This window comes from Cololabis saira, chromosome 2 (assembly GCF_033807715.1).
Source record: "Cololabis saira isolate AMF1-May2022 chromosome 2, fColSai1.1, whole genome shotgun sequence".
NCBI lineage: Eukaryota > Metazoa > Chordata > Actinopteri > Beloniformes > Belonidae > Cololabis > Cololabis saira.
Window position 1 is genome coordinate 36,800,922 of NC_084588.1, and position 16,488 is coordinate 36,817,409.

The window sequence follows — 16,488 nt, forward strand, 5'->3', positions numbered from 1 at the left end:
CACAAGATATTAACTCGTGGCCACGAGTTATTAATGCGTGGCCAGGCATTATTTTATTTTTTTCAAATGCTCCGTACATATCCATGAAAACTCTGAGGGGAGTGATTTTTTTGTGCCATGCCAAGAGAGTTTCTATAAAACATTAAATGTATTTCTAATATGATTGATTGACAGTAGGCTGAGCCAATGGGTAGCCATGATCACTTCCTCATCCATAAACGACATGCTATTGTGCTCATCGGAGGAACCCGCCACTTTTACGAACCCAGCATCAGCTAAACGGGGCAGTCATTTTTAATTGTGCCATTGAGTCAACATATTAAACGGTAAAATCCACTGCAAATGTCTGCCGGCAGCTCTGCAGATATTTCGGCACAGTGTGGCTGAAGCTAACTTTGATTGACATGCGGTGGGCATGTTCCTGTCGGTTTGCTGAGCAAAATGGCTGCGCCTCATTCAAGGAAAAACAGCCTTCAACACTGGTCTAACGGTGTGTTTATAGCTATAATAATTTCAGCCCTTTAGTTGCAATACATAAAAGTAAACAGTGGTTCATGAAGTGGGGGGGCGCAGAGTCATTTGGGGGGTGAAAAATGAACACTGCTTGGACACTGCTAGCATAATCAGTTGCACCGCTTGCCAACTGCCATACCAGGCAAACGCTTGGGGCCCAAAGGCAGAATGTGCCCCGAGGGTCGACCGACTTTCAATCCCAACAATTTGTGATTCAAAGGAGAATTTGCAAAGACAGTGGTCGGCCGGCGGACCCCCTAAAGGAGGGACGCCTGTACCTTTCCCTCTGTGTCTTATGTCAACAAACCAGATGAGAGCGGGCCTATCAAAGTGAAGAGAAGCTATCCATCTGGCAGTAAGAAATGAAAGGTAAAGAAAAAGCCCAACAACAACAGGGGGGACAAAAGAAAAAGCATCAAAAAAGTGGTGAGTAATGCAGATGATACATCAGTCTAGCTTAATCTAGCTCAGAGGACACCTGCAATCCATTTGTTTACTCACCACTGCTTTAGCCAAGTATGTAATCATTCATTTTTGTAGATTAGTTAAAAAAAAAAACGAATTAAAATCTATTTTAAAAATGAATCTGAATCCTGAAGTGAATGTTTCATGAATGGACATGAATCAATTTATCTTTGCTCTCAAAGACATCATGTGATCATTCCCATTAGAGCTCTTTCCTCTCACTTGGCGACGTCTCAGTGACTAGACACTGGTTGAAAGTAGGAACAGAGGCTCTGGTGCGATGTGCTGGTTCCCCTGCTGGGTGACACGTGGGTTTAAAAGTCAGAGCTGATTCCAGAGTCGCTCTTTCACAGCCTGAGAAAACAAGCCCGCCCGACTGTCACTCTCACCTCCTCTGTCCTCGCTACGTCTCGGTGTGGGACACTCGCTCGTTGAGGACAGCTGGCTGGCTGAGAGTAGACGTACATCTGTGTACGTGTGTGTAGGTATCCCAGTTTGTGTGTGTGTGTGTGTGTCTTGCTTTCTTTGTGTGATCCTAGGAGATCAGGGGTCAAGCTGTGGTTCACAGAGAGCCACGCCGCTCCCCTCCCAACAGGAAGGAGGGCACTGTCCATATGCCGTCTTCACTCACACACGCGTGTAGATTCACACGCTCATACACCACTCCAGCACAAATTCCAACAGGTACACATGCTCTGACGAGTACAAACCCACTCATATGCACGCTGTTATGTAAACACACAGCGATATTTATGAGGATATTCATCCCATAGTGCGCTGGGTTGCACTCCAACTGTAGTCAATTTTGAATCAGTAAAAAAATAACAATCAAATTGATTGATCTATTTGCATCCACTGCTGTTATTTAATTATCAAGCATCTGGTGGCTGAGATTTCCATTGGATGCTTAACTCTTTAGACATACATTTGGAAGAAGAGGCTACATTGGGATGATTTCATTAAAAGGGAATCAGTCAGTTTTGAAATGAGGAAAAAGCGTACCGTACTATGAGAGACGTGACGCGATGGAGAGTGCCGCGCCAGCACCAGGCAGCACGTCCAACAGCCATACAATTATGACCTTTTTCGGAGACAACCCCGTTGGTCAGTAAATAAAAGCGGCAGGGAAACAAAAGTAATTTGGTCATGGGTTGCAAGACAAAACAGCTCCGGACAAAACACACACAAAAAGAAAGAGAAAAGAAAGGGGAAAAAAATCACAAAACATGAAAAAGTGGATGTTTAAGGACATCAATGAAAACGGGCAAAAACATCACCAGAAAACACTGAAATATTTGATAAAACCCATTATTATGCACAAGATTTCAGTAAATTTCAGAATTAGATTCTGTTTTTTCTATGTTTTATTGTTTTAATACATTTGCCAACACTTGTTTGGCTCATTTTGTTGCTGAATAAATGTTTTTTTTTCTCTTTATATTACTTTATTAAAACAGGCTTCAGACATAAACTTAACAGTGCAAGCACACAGCTGCATACAGCTGTGCCTTCACTGTTTGACAGCCTCTTTTACATGCTTTAGAAGGAATTATACACACACCCACACACACGCACGAGGAGGACAGGCTTTCAACAACTACTTAAAACCAGCTTTTATAAAAGCACTAACATTTATTTCCATAACGAATGGCCCACAGCAACATGGAGCTTTCTACAGTTCAGAGGAGCATCAGCCTCACATTCACATCCGCACAAACACGGAGCACACATTGCAAATGTTTAAAAGAATTAGAAAAGCTTCAAGTTTTCCAAACATCTGTTTGTCCCTCATTGTTCTCTCCTACACACAGCAGCTCATGTTTGGCTCTGAGTTGCTGGACATTGGTCTCTGTGTGAAGTGCATTTGATGCAGATGAAAAAGGAAAGGAAATGTCCTACCTGATGGATGGAGACAAGTAAAGAAAAAACCTTTTCTCACTGTGCACCAAGCCAAGAATGAAAAGGAGCATGCTTCCTTGCAAATGACATCATGGGCAAAAATCAAAGGATTCCTTATCAGGTGGGAACCCTTGATGGGCCTCAGTACTGCATGAATAAAACCAACCAGACTGTGGGACAAACCTCTGCAGAGTGATGAAACAAAGCAAATCTCCACTAAAATTATGAAATGGGGAGAGTGTAATAACCACATGGTAACGTTGTCACCTTTCAAACAAGCGTCTATGGTTTGTGCATGATCATGCATTCATCGATAAACAAGCAATCACAGAGAACCTTGTCGCTCAAGACAACAAGAGAGACGTATGCTGGAGCAGTTTGAGCTGATATTCAGACAGACTTCACACCCCTCAGGACAACAGTCCATCATTCAGGAGAAAAACAATCAAGTAAGGCTAAAACATCCACAAAAAAAACTTTCAGGCTAAGAAATCGGGAAATCATCAAACTGGAGAGTCCAGGAGAGCAGCTGGAGAGCAGACCAGACTAATAAGAGAGGATGCTGTGGACGCCTGGCAGGAGCAGCAGGAAAAGGTTGAAAACATATCTGATGTTAGTGGAACTTCACAAACTTTTTGCCTGAAAAAGATTTTACACAAAAGATTAATTTTAGTGATTTTTTAAAAATCTTTTGGAACGTTGTGTTAAATCAACAACACAACGAAAAGATTTTATTTCAAGGAAAATCCGGTCCAAATGTGTACCAGAACAACTGTTTCCATGAGCTGAATGAAAACATCCATCACAGATAATATTAACTCGCCGGGGATTCTGGTTTTAAATGATTTTATCCAGCAAACACCATTCTCTCAACTACTGCTATGAAACTATTTTAGTTTTGTTTTCAATTTGTATTGGCTTATTCCAAACAGAAAAATAAGTTATCCTTAAAACTAACATGCTCATTGACTGCACTATTTTTAAACGTTTTTTTTTTTAGACATATTTAATCAGTATTTATTTACACATAAGCTGCTCAAAGCAAAACTTAGTTACAGTCTGTAAGATCCTTGTTGCCGTTAGTCTCCCATTTGGACGGATGATTTGTTAAGTCAGTCACAAGTGGTACATGTTGACATTATACGCTCAACCTGTTGTTTATCCACTTTCTCTGTGTTCTAATTGTTGTTGTTGGGGTCGTAAACCTGACGTCAGCAATACAAGTGAGAGTTTATCTGCAGCAACACTATAACTACAACAATTATTAGGTGTGCCCTGAAAAATAGATCACTTTTAAACACATGGTGATTCATTTGAATCGCTTTGACCAGCAAGCCTGCACCTCTGACCAGAGATGATATGAAATAATGTCGTGTCACCGACCCCACAGGTCAGAAATCAGAAGACAGCTCTTCAGTTTAGTAACATTGAAAATTATTTCAGTCAACAAATTCTCTTTAAAATATTAGAGTTAAGAAACTCAAAGAATTTATTAAAAACACAAAAGGTTTTCTTGCATGGCATTTGACTCCTAGATCACATCCAAAAGACAATTCAAATACATTTTATTTATATAACAATATTAGACATCTTAGGGAACTGCATGTGTGAAACATCTTTCAACTACGTTGATTGCGACATGCAGGTGCTGCCCCCTACTGGTCTCAAACAGGAACGGTCAGTTTGTGTAGGGCATTTACTTTACAAAAACTTTCATTAAATATCACAAGTAAAATATTTGTAGTCCATTAATTACTACTTTCTTTGAAGAGATACAGAAGTTGGAAAACTACAACTTTTTCCTTTGGTGGAATAAAGGGAAAAAAGCATCCTGTATTCAGTTTTGAGGATGGCAAGGACTGCACAAGTTATGATGGATCCAAATAGAGAGAGAGCTAAAAAGATGTCTAAAAACTGTTTTACAGGCACATACTTAAACAAGGTTAATGCTGATATTAGTGGCAGGGTGTGAGAAAGACATCACAAACATTATATAAATCCTTCTACATTAAGAAATATGATCATTGGAATTTAAATTATGACAAGCCATGACAATATGATTTACATTCATTTTTCTTTCAACCAGTATTTCTGGGAATTAAAAAAAAAAAGTGTATAACAAATGAGTTAACAAGTGAAGACAAAAGTGGGCGTGAAGTTTCTTTTACAGTGCAAGCAAAGACTGATTCTTCAAAAGAGCCAGATAAAACATTGTACAAAATTGTAACATTGTAACAAATGGTGAATCCAGTAGGACAACAATTTATGGATTCCCCCTTTACTTTTTCAACAAAATTGTTTACCATTTTAAATTATAAAATATCAGTAAATTACACGAAAGATACTTGGTTTACTTGTCTGGCATCCTGAAACTGGAAGTCCAGTTATATTTTGTCCCTCAGTTCTGCACAGCAACTGTAGATCTGGTGTTCAGGCGGAGAGCGCCCTCTGCTGGGGACTCGCATCACATCCTTAACTTCTTCCAGAAATTAAATTAGCTGAATTAAAACGACTCCTAGTCTCTTAGTTAAGTTTTGATAGGGAGCAAATTGACGTGAATTAAAGCAGTTTTGAGTTTTAACATTACTAGTGTCAACACTTGCCTATCTCGTCATAAATGTATTAGTACCAATCCAACTCTACGGAAGCAGAAACTATTATGAACTCTTTGTTTTGCACCTTTTAACAAGTTTGCAAGACATTGATGATTGACTGAAACAGACCTATTACAAGATGACCAGATAGAGAGGTCAGGTCAAGCAGTCCTTTTTATACCTTTTCTGGACACGGACAAAAATAGATTACCTCAGTCTGTCTATGAAACAACACCATCACTTAGTGGAATGACACTTTTAAATCTTGTAGGAGGCTTAAACATATTCTTCATGTTCTCACTCAAAACTGCTTCAATTCATTTTGGTCCCTTATCAAAAGTTTTCCTTCGAATAATAAACTAGAGTTGTTTTAACCCCATACCAATCATTTATTTATATGTGATCGACAACCAAATACCGCCATCCCGATGTTTCATTTGAAGTTCAAAAACAAGTACGGAGGAGGTAGAAACTTCCTCGGTATTAAGACAAATCACCATCTGCTTTTTATTTACATTACACGTCACCGGTCAGTTTAGTCGGGTGTTTTGCTGCAGACCAGAACCTCCTTGACGGCCTCCTGAAGTTTATTTACAGACTCCATCGCCAGTCGGAAACTTTCCTGGAAGTTTCCATTGCCTTCCTTCACCCAGGCTGCCTGGAGCTCACTGATCCATGCCAGGATCCCGTCCAGCTGCTGCTGCACCTCCCTCTGCTCCTCCAACTCAGCTTGCAGTGCTTGTCTGGCATAGACCTCTGCTTCATAGGTAGCGTGGAGCTCTGCCAAGGACGACTCCAGCTTCAGCACCTCCTAGATGGAGCAGGACCAAAAGGTCAGATACACTCATTGTCCCACAGCTTTTTAAGACATCCCTTCAGACAAGAACTACATGATGGGAGGTGAAGGTGTAAGTTTCAGGATACCTCTGAATAAAGTTGTGATTTCCATTTGTCGTCACCCCCCCCAAAAAAAACAAAAAACACTGGGTTTGTATGTGTATATTTATTTATGTATGTGTATGCATATGTATGCGTATATATATGTATATATATTAAATATAGTAATAATGCACATATATATACACCTTTGGTTTCTACCGTCATGGTAGGGCTGGGCGATATGGACCAAAAGTCATATCTCGATATTTTCTAGCTGAATGGCGATACTCGATATATATCTCGATATTTTTTCTGTGCCTTAATTGGGGTTTCCCCCAAAGCATTATAGCATAGCATCTCTGTTAGCTTCATTTTTTTCTGAGGCAAACCCTTAAAAAAACAGTCAGTTTTAAGTCAAAGCCTCGTGCCAAATGTCACACAGGTACCTTTATTAACAGAGGTCTGCACAATATCAAAATGTATAAAACAAATGAAATAAAAATAAACTGCCTGCATATATAGAATAAAAATGCTTCTTGAATAAAATAAAACAAATATCCCTTTCCTACATAACAATTAAATTCAAATACACTGTGCAATTAATACAATGTAGACAGTAACAGGCAGACTTTTCCACTGAGGTTGACAGTTGTGCAAATAACAAAACATTTGTGCAAATCTCAAATAAAACATTCAAGTCAATTTGTCACAAAATAAGCTATATCAAAATCGTAAAAAAAAAAAAAAAAAAAATGTAAATAATCGATATAAACGATATTGTCTCGTACCATATCGCGTTTGAAAATATATTGATATATATTAAAATCTCGATATATCGCCCAGCCCTACGTCATGGTATCAATCATTAATATGTGTGCAGACAAGGTAAAAAAAAAAAAAAAAAAAAAAGATTGTACACTGATGGTTGCTCTCAGTGCAGAACCACCTCCTGTTTTTAATGACCAGACTGATTAGCTGAGTTCTTCTTTAGGTGAAGACGGTGAAGAGGAACAGATGTTTAAGATTAATGGTTCTCCTCCTGTTTTTCTCTTTGGTTGTCGTAGATCTTTGGTGGGTTGGCATGTCGGATTACAGATAGACAACAGAAAATATATGGCTGAAAGTGTGACATGTTTAAGTTTCTCTCACTGCAGTTGGCCTCCCAGATAAGGTTCAACAGATAAGGTTCTGCTCCTATAACGTACAAAACACCTCCCTTTTTCAGTATAAATATGACTGGATTGATGACAACAGTGTGCATTTCTCTCCCACCTATGTGGTTTGAGAAAAGTGTACCTCCAGCTGGAAAACATTGTGCATGATATAATAAAAGCTTGTATTAACTTTGATTCTTTTCCCTGGTTTTCTTATGGTACACCAGACAAACAAACACGAGGATCTTTCAATTATAGGAATTACATGCATAGGAATGTAAGTAAATCTGTCTTAAAATGCAAGACACTGGACCTCGGTTGGGCTGGTGGGACAACAGCAGAAAATGTCCCTTATTTTTTAAATCCAAAACTCCAAACCAGAGCCTTAAGGCTGATTTATGGTTATGCGTCACACCAACGCAGAGCCTACGCCGTAGGGTACGCGGCAACTTGCACCGTAGGCTCTGCGTCGATTTAACGCAGAAGGCAAGGCAAGGCAAATTTATTTATAAAGCACAATTCTGTGTAGTTATTCCATGAAGTAATAAGGTTCGTACAACGACGTACTTGGAGTCTGGCTTTATTAACAGCTGTTGGTACAAACAACCCGGGCTGGCTCTAACGTCTCCCACAATGCCCCGCATCACAACACAGCTGACGCTGAAGCCACGCCCCCTTCTTAAAGGAACAGAACCTTATTCTATAATAATACCACATCTCCCTTTCTGTGAGAACAAAGGGTAGACTACCTTTGTCTCTGCAGGTCTTAAGGGGTTTATTCTGCCCTTTTGCTGGAAGACCTGTCCCTGATCTGTCCCTGTCCCAAGCATGCAAAAAAAAACAATCAAAACCTTACACTGTGAACTATTACTTTAGCAGGTTGTGAACTGCAGAACTTAAACCCTGAGGTTCCAGATAAATTTAACAATAAAGAACAATTTCACAACCACATGTCACCCTCTCTTTTTTTTTTTTTCTTTTTCATGAAATCAATGCGTTATATGTCCAGTCTCTGCGGCCTTCTAACTTCTCTCCCACACCTGGTTCGCACAGTCTCTGTGGTGGGGGCCTCTCCACCGGGTGATGTCGTTGGTGGAGCTGGCTCAGGTGTAGGCAAATCTTCTCCGACTGGTGGCTCCTCAGCATCGACCACCCCAGTGTTGGTCTGCAGAGGCACCAAGTGATGTCGGTTCCTCCTCAGTGTGCCCTGAGGCCCCTGGATGATGTAAGAGCGAGGGGTGTCGTGTGTAGATAGCACTGTGCCCTGGACTCGTGCATCAGTGATCCACACATCCTCTCCAGGTATGAGTGGCTCCAGGTTTCTCGTGCCGTGTCTCTTGTCAAACGATTCAGCGTCCTTCCTCCTCTTCTCTCTCTCTTTGGCCCCCAGGGCGTTGTAGTCTGGCAAAACTGGATCCAGCAGGGTTGGGAGGGCAGGAACTGTAGTGCGGAGGCGGCGGCCCATCAACAGCTCAGCTGGACTATAGCCATTTTGTAGAGGAGTTGCTCTGTAGGCCAGCAAAGCAAGATATGGGTCTGATGCCTTCGTTAGCAGATTTTTCACAGTTTGAACAGCACGCTCCGCTTCCCCATTGCTCTGGGGAAACTTGGGGCTGCTGGTGATGTGCACAAAGCCATACTCTGCTGCAAAGGCTTTAAAGTTGCAGCCTGAGAACTGAGGTCCATTGTCACTTCTCAACACTTTACAGATTCCATGACGAGAAAACATGGATTTCAGGTGCAACACCACATCCGTGGACCTTGTGGGTGACAGCAATGCAATTTCCACATACCTTGAGAAATAATCTACTACTAGTAGATAGGTCTTGCCTGTCAATGTGAACAGGTCAGCTCCCAAGGTTTGCCAAGGCCTGTCTGGCATCTCCGTTGGCATCAGTGGCTCTTTGACATTCTTTCTCTCTTGAATGCAGGTTTTACATTTCAGCACCATGTCATTCAGCTGGCTGCTGAGCCCCGGCCACCATACTGTCTGTTTGGCCCGGTCCCTGCACTTTGTCACTCCCAAGTGGCCCTCATGTAGTCTCCGCAGCACATCACCTTGTAACGCAGATGGGATGACAAGTCTTGTGCCCCGTAGCAGCAGCCCGTCATGTACAGTTAGCACTGCTCTCTCAGTCCAGTAATGTCTCAGCAGGCCCTGCAGTCGACTTTTGTCCGGCCAGCCACCTGTGCAGTACTTCATCAGTGCAGAGCATGTGCTGTCTGTTTTCAGGTGCTCACGTAGACTGCTTAGATAATCACCACTGACAGGAATGTTGCTGATGACAGTGTCCACATAGATGTTGGTGTCTTCCAGTAAGTTTGTGTCAGTGTGTGCTCCTGGAGCTCTCAGAGGGGCGCGGGACAAGGTGTCGGCTGTCCACAGGCTTTTGCCAGGGACGTGATTAACTGTATAGTTGTACCTCATAAGTCGCATCCTAAATCTTTGGATCCTTGGCGGGAGGTCGTCCAAAGCCTTCTCCCCCAGCAGACTCACCAACGGCTTGTGGTCAGTTTCCAGCTCGAATGGTCTTCCCAGGATGAAACAGCTGAATCTTTCACACGCCCACGTTGCAGCCAATGCCTCCTTCTCTACCTGTGCATAGCGCTGCTCTGTAAGCGTCATTGACCTGGACGCATATGCCACAGGTGACCACCTGGTGTCGCTCTTCTGCAGCAGGACTGCCCCCAGGCCAAAGGAAGATGCATCAGCAGAGATCTTTAATGCACTGTTTGGGTTGTATAGTGCGAGCACTGGTGTGGATGACAGCTCTTTTTTTAACTGATCAAAAGCGGCCTGCTGCTCCGTCCCCCAGTACCAGTGGTTCTTCTTGGACAACAGGTCTCTTAGCACTTTATCCTTTTCAGCCAGGTTTGGCAAAAAGCGGCCGAGCTGATTGACCATGCCCAGAAAGCTCCTGACTTCGCTGACGTTCTTGGGTGGATCCATCTCTTGGACAGCTCTTGTTTTATCTGGATCTGGCTTCACTCCCTCTGCCGAAATCACATGACCCAGGAATCTGACTGTGTGGCGTGTGAGCTCACATTTTTCCATGTTGAGCGTAATGCCAGCTTTCTGTGCCTTCTCCAGTACCGCATGAAGCCGCACATCATGCTCGCCCTGGGTCCGTCCCCAGACAAGGATGTCATCCATGTGACACAGTACTCCCTCTAGGCCGCCGGTCACTTCTGTCATCATCATTCTTTGAAAGTGCTCTGGGGCGGAGGCTATGCCAAAGGGGAGGCGGTTAAAATAGTAGCGCCCAAAAGGCGTGATGAAGGTGGTGTATTTGGCAGACTCTTTTGTCAATGGTATTTGCCAAAAACCCATATTGGCGTCTAACTTGCTGAAGACTGTTGCGCCAGCTAGCATGCCCAGTGTGTGCTCAACAGAAGGCAGGATGAATTTTTCCCTGCATACTGATTCATTCATCTTTGTAAAATCCACACAGATGCGAACAGTACCTGCTTTCTTTGGGACCACCACCATCCCGGCGCACCAATCCGTCGGCTCCTCAATCTTGGTGACCACGCCCATCTTCTCCATACGGTCAATCTCCTCCTTCACTTTTCCCATGAGTGGCAGGGGAACTCTGCGTGGTGTATTGAGAGAAAAGGGCACCGCCTCTGGCTTCAATTTAATGGAGTATGGCCTCCGAACAAGACCCAAGCCACTGCACAGCTTCGGATACTGGTGTTTCACTGTTTCCATGGTGATGCTGTTGACCCTGCTCACAAGCTGAAGCTGATCTATGGCAGGCCTTCCCAACAGTGCAGTGTGCAGGTCTTTCACAACATAAATGTCTTCTACAGCGGTCTTTCTGCCACTGCGTAGTGTTTCTCTGGCCACACCGAGGACAGAAAGCATGTTGCCACCTGGCCCAAACAATGGGCGTGTCGACTCTGCCAGGCACGTCACGTCATGCCCCCCTGTGATGTCATGGTACACCTTGGCTGGCAGTGCAGTGACATCAGCACCAGTGTCTATTTTAAAGCAAACATTTTTCTGTCTTATTTGCAGCTGCACTGTCCATGGGTCTTTTCCAGCATCCAGAGCTCCCAGGAAGAAAGTCTCATTGTCCTCTGCAGTAACAGCATTGAGAGATCTCGCACTCTGTCTGCACACTTTGCCATAATGTCCTTTTTTTCCACAGTTGTGACATACAGCATCTGCAGCAGGATATTCAAATTGTCCATGTGAGGGCACCTTTCCACATCTATAACAGCCCTTTGAGCTTTGCTGTGGCCATGCATTAAGTTTATATTTGCCTGGCGTCTGTGCCTGTAGCTGAGGCTTGGAGGGATATTTTCTGTAGCTTTTAGCATGCACAGCATCAACACTGGAGTGCACAGCATCAACGTTGGAGCACTTGTTAGCACCGCCATATTCTCCTCTTAAGTCAGACTGCTGTCTTCTAACTTCTTCAAACTGCCTTGTTTTTGTAATAGCAGTTTCGAGGGTCAAGTCTCTGTCTAGCTGTAGCTTCTCTGACAACGAGACATTGCTCAGCCCGACCACCAACCTGTCGCGTATCAGCTCTTTCTTTAACTGTCCATAGTTGCAATGTTCAGCCAATCCATATAAAGCGGTGATGAAGGAATCGACCGTCTCTCCCGGCATCTGCACACGCTGATTGAATTTGGCTCTCTCATAAATCACATTTTTTTTTGGCACAAAAAATGCATCAAAACCTGCTTTGACACCCTCGTACGTCTTCTTCGCCTCGGCCGTTAGCGTTAGCCCCATTAGCACGTCTTCGGCTTCATCACCCATGCAATACACTAACGTGTTTATCTGATTATCTTCAGACGTTGTGTGTAGGTTGCTTGCAACCCGAAAGCGGTCGAATCTCCTGATCCAACGCTCCCATTCTTGAGGTTTTGTAAAGTCAAACGACTCTGGAGGCTGTATCGTGAACGTAGCTGTTGGTGGTGTTGCCATGGTTACCGGCTCGTCTCCCATTCCTCCGCGAAACCGATAAACTGTACTCTTTTTCTTCTTTTTTTTTTCTTTTCTTCTTCTCAACTTGACTCCCTTACAAGTCGCTCACTTCTGACACCATGTGTAGTTATTCCATGAAGTAATAAGGTTCGTACAACGACGTACTTGGAGTCTGGCTTTATTAACAGCTGTTGGTACAAACAACCCGGGCTGGCTCTAACGTCTCCCACAATGCCCCGCATCACAACACAGCTGACGCTGAAGCCACGCCCCCTTCTTAAAGGAACAGAACCTTATTCTATAATAATACCACAAATTCAACACAAGGTAATTCAAAGTGCTTTACATTGACATTAAAAGCGGCAAGACATAATTAGACAGTAAATAACAAATAAGATTGAAAAAATTAAGAATAAGATGATAAGAAAAGAAGTAAAATAATAAAAAGCACAAGTTGTTAAAAAGTAAGGGCAGTAGAGTACAGCAGGTAAGTATTTAATGTAAGAGTACGCTTCAGTAAACAGTAATGTTTTTAGGCCTGATTTAAAGGAGCTGACAGTTGGAGCAGACCTCAGGTCTACAGGAAGTTTGTTCCACCGGTGAGGAGCAGAATAACTGAACGCTGCCTCACCTTGCTTGGTTCTGGTTCTTGGGAACCACAACAAACCAGATCCAGATGAACCTCAGGGGTCTGGGAGCTTCATAGGAACTAACAGATCAAGCATGTATTTTGGTCCAAGATCATTCAGTGCTTTGTAGACCAGCAGTAAGATTTTAAACTGTATCCTTTGACTCACTGGAAGCCAGTGTAGTGATTTCATGACCGGTGTAATGTGGTCCTGTTTCCTGGTGTTTGTAAAGACTCTGGCAGCGTTCTGGATCAGCTGCAGCTGCCTGATAGATTTCTTGTTAAGGCCTGTAAAGATGCCATTGCAATAATCCAACCTACTGAAAATGAATGCATTAATAAGTTTTTCCATGTCTTGTTTAGACAGAATCCCCTTAATTCTAGCAATGTTTTTTAGGTGATAATAGGCAGATTTAGTGATAAACTTTAGATGTCTGTTGAAGTTCAGGTCTGAGTCAATAATTACACCAATATTTCTGGCTTGATTTGTAGCTGTCAATGACATGGAGCCAAGGTGAGCGCTGATCTTTTCCCTTTCATTTTTAGGGCCAAAAATGATCACAAATTTTATTAAATAAATATTTACAAATATTTAAATATTTACAAATCCATTTTGGGACGTCTCCCTACATATTTGTGCGTGCACATGTGTAGAAACGTCAGCCATTATGGCCTGCGCTCACAGAACTTTATCCAGATGCAGGTCCCGAGAGCCAGAACTGAACTGGGTAAAAAGGCGTTCAGGTTTTCTGCCCCCTCAACTTGGAATGATGCGCAAAATGACTTGAAATTGGTTGAGCTTGTATCCTTGGGTAAATTTAAATCCATTTTAAAAGACAGAGAAATTACCTCTCTCAGTTCTTGCGACTGCCCCGTTGTGTAGCTACATTTTACCATTGTTTTACTATTGTTTCCCCGGAATGTGTGACTGACTGTCTGTGTTTGTATGTATTGTTTTATTCTTTTTATGCTGACATTTTGGCCAGGTCACTCTTGAAAAAGAGGTTTTAATCTCAATGAGTTTTTTACCTGGTTAAATAAAGGATATATATATCACCTCTGTCTTTTCTGCATTTAGCTGGAGAATATTCTGGCACATCCACTCATTCATTTGGTTATGGGGAACCATGACGCACACCTGCACGCCGACCCCGGGCTCACCTGCGGGTCCTGCGGGCGGCTGTGGTGCTTCTGGTCCTCGGGCAGCAGCACCCGTGTGGGGACGGTGAAGCACCGCGGCAGCAGCAGCGCCTCCATCCGGCCCGACAGCTGCTTGAAGCGCTGGTCCAGGAACTGCTGCAGCCGCCGGCTGCTCTCCCGGGCACGGCTCCGCAGCTTCTCCTCGGCGCCCGGCTCGCCCTTGCTCAGCTGGCGGACACACACCTCCTCCACCACCGGCAGGATGTCGTACAGGCAGTCCTGGAAGGCGCTGTAGATCCGCAGCAGGCACGTCTGCGGGGTGAAGCCGAAAAACTGGGTTTCGTAGAGTTTTAAAGAGGAGGCAGAGAACCGGTCGGTCTCTGCGTCTTCTTCCCCCCGAACCTCCATCTCCGTCTCTTCCCGGGCTTCCCGCGCCATGTTCCAATTTGTAATGTTTCTTCCTCTGGCGGAAGGTAAAGATGGGGATTACTAGCGCCACCAACTGGTGAGGAGTGAGAGCTGCCACACACAATCAGAATCATCCTGTAAAGATTATAGGTCAATAAACATGTTGTGTGGAGTCATCAATACTCAAAACAATGATACCTTCGATTGACTCGAACCTGAATTGAATTAGATGCATATTTTTGAATGCTATGAATACATGGAAAACAAATTATTATCCAGCAATTCACTTTAATACAAAATAACAAAATGAACTGAATAAAATAAGTATCTTTCTTAAACAGAAACCTGTCCAGCTTAACTTAAAATTGTATACATTAATATAAAACAATAGAGAGAAAGCAGAACATCCATTCTGTAATAGTGCACATTTTTAGTGCAATAACAAAAGTGCAAACAGAAAGTCTGTAGAAAACTTGTAAACATATTTGTGTCTCAAAGGCCATGACTGTAGGCTGAAGTTGTAGTAAAACAGAAAAAATAACTTGTGAACTCCACAACTCAATGCCATTTTCCATTGGGATTTTATTAGAATCAGAATCAGCTTTATTGGCCAAGTTTGAACATTGTCCGACAAGGAATTTGTCTCCGGCTATTTCGCTCACTGTACCCAGATTTAAAAATAGCAAGCAGTAAATAAACAAATGTGGCACTTATTAACATATATACAATTAAAAAACTGAAAGGTGCAGCAGTATGAGGTAGACATGGTAATGATGGCTCTAGATAAAATAAAATAACATATGTACATTTTTTTTTAAACTGAAAGGTGCAGCAGTATGAGGTAGACGATTATTGTTGGAAGGTGCATTGTTACAGCATGTGATAGTGTTATTATAATTACTGTTATTATTGTTATTGCACGGTGATTGGTTTCTCTGAGACTCTATGAGTGATGAGAGTTCATCTAACAGCTTGGGAGAAGAAACTGTGTCTGTCTGCGCCATCCAGAGGTGAGGAGTTCAAACAGACTGAACAAGAACTTTCATCAACATACAATCATCATCTTTCATCAACATACAATAATATGCTGTAACAATGCACCTTTCAATCACCATGTCTACCTCATACTGCTGCACCTTTCACTTTTTTTTTTATTGTACATATGTTAATAAGAGCTGTCATTTGTCTATTTACTGATTCTAAAGGGATTAATAATTGGTTATTAATGGTTGTTTCTCATTAGTTAAGGTGGTTAATACTCAATTGTCTTCCCAGATTCTCAGAATCCTTGTCTGTTGTATATGAATGAATGAATGAATGAATGAATGAATGAATGAATGAATGAATGAATGAATGAATGAATGAATGAATGAATGAATGAATGAATGAATGAATGAATGGTTTATTTATGTGTCATACACCTCTAACGTGCCCAGCCTATAAGGGCTTACAAGACACAGATACCCTACGCCAGCAAACAAACATCAGCTGCGTACAAACAAAAACACAAACACAAAATTATAAATTCCACTTATACATTACAGATCAGATCCTTTCTCAATTTTCATATAATTTGTCCTTTCTCTGTTTCCAGGCTCTCTTTATAAAGGTAGCTATAGAGAAAACCTCCTCCATTCCAGTTTAGCATCATCCTCAGTCCAAAACAACTCAGGTTTACAATCATGCATTTTCTGAAATAAAAACTTCCTGGCTTCATCATATAATGGACAATAAAACAAAAAAATGAAGTTCATCCTCAATAACATTTAGATCACAAACACTACATAATCTTTCCTCTTCAGGAACAGAGTTATACCTACCTGTTTCTATGGCCAGAGGGAGAATCCCAGTTCGCAACTGAGCACA

The 16,488-nt window shown here is 42.4% G+C and overlaps 1 protein-coding gene across 1 annotated transcript; it reads right to left on the reverse strand.

The window, feature by feature from the left end:
- Positions 1-4,388: 4,388 nt before the first annotated feature.
- On the reverse strand, positions 4,389-14,660 carry mis12 (MIS12 kinetochore complex component). The gene is made up of 2 exons (XM_061744763.1): positions 14,236-14,660; positions 4,389-6,282 (listed from the first exon to the last, which is right to left on the reverse strand). Exons 1-2 carry the CDS (start codon positions 14,650-14,652, stop codon positions 6,007-6,009), a joined length of 693 nt encoding a protein of 230 aa, XP_061600747.1. The 5' UTR covers positions 14,653-14,660; the 3' UTR covers positions 4,389-6,006.
- Positions 14,661-16,488: the final 1,828 nt, after the last annotated feature.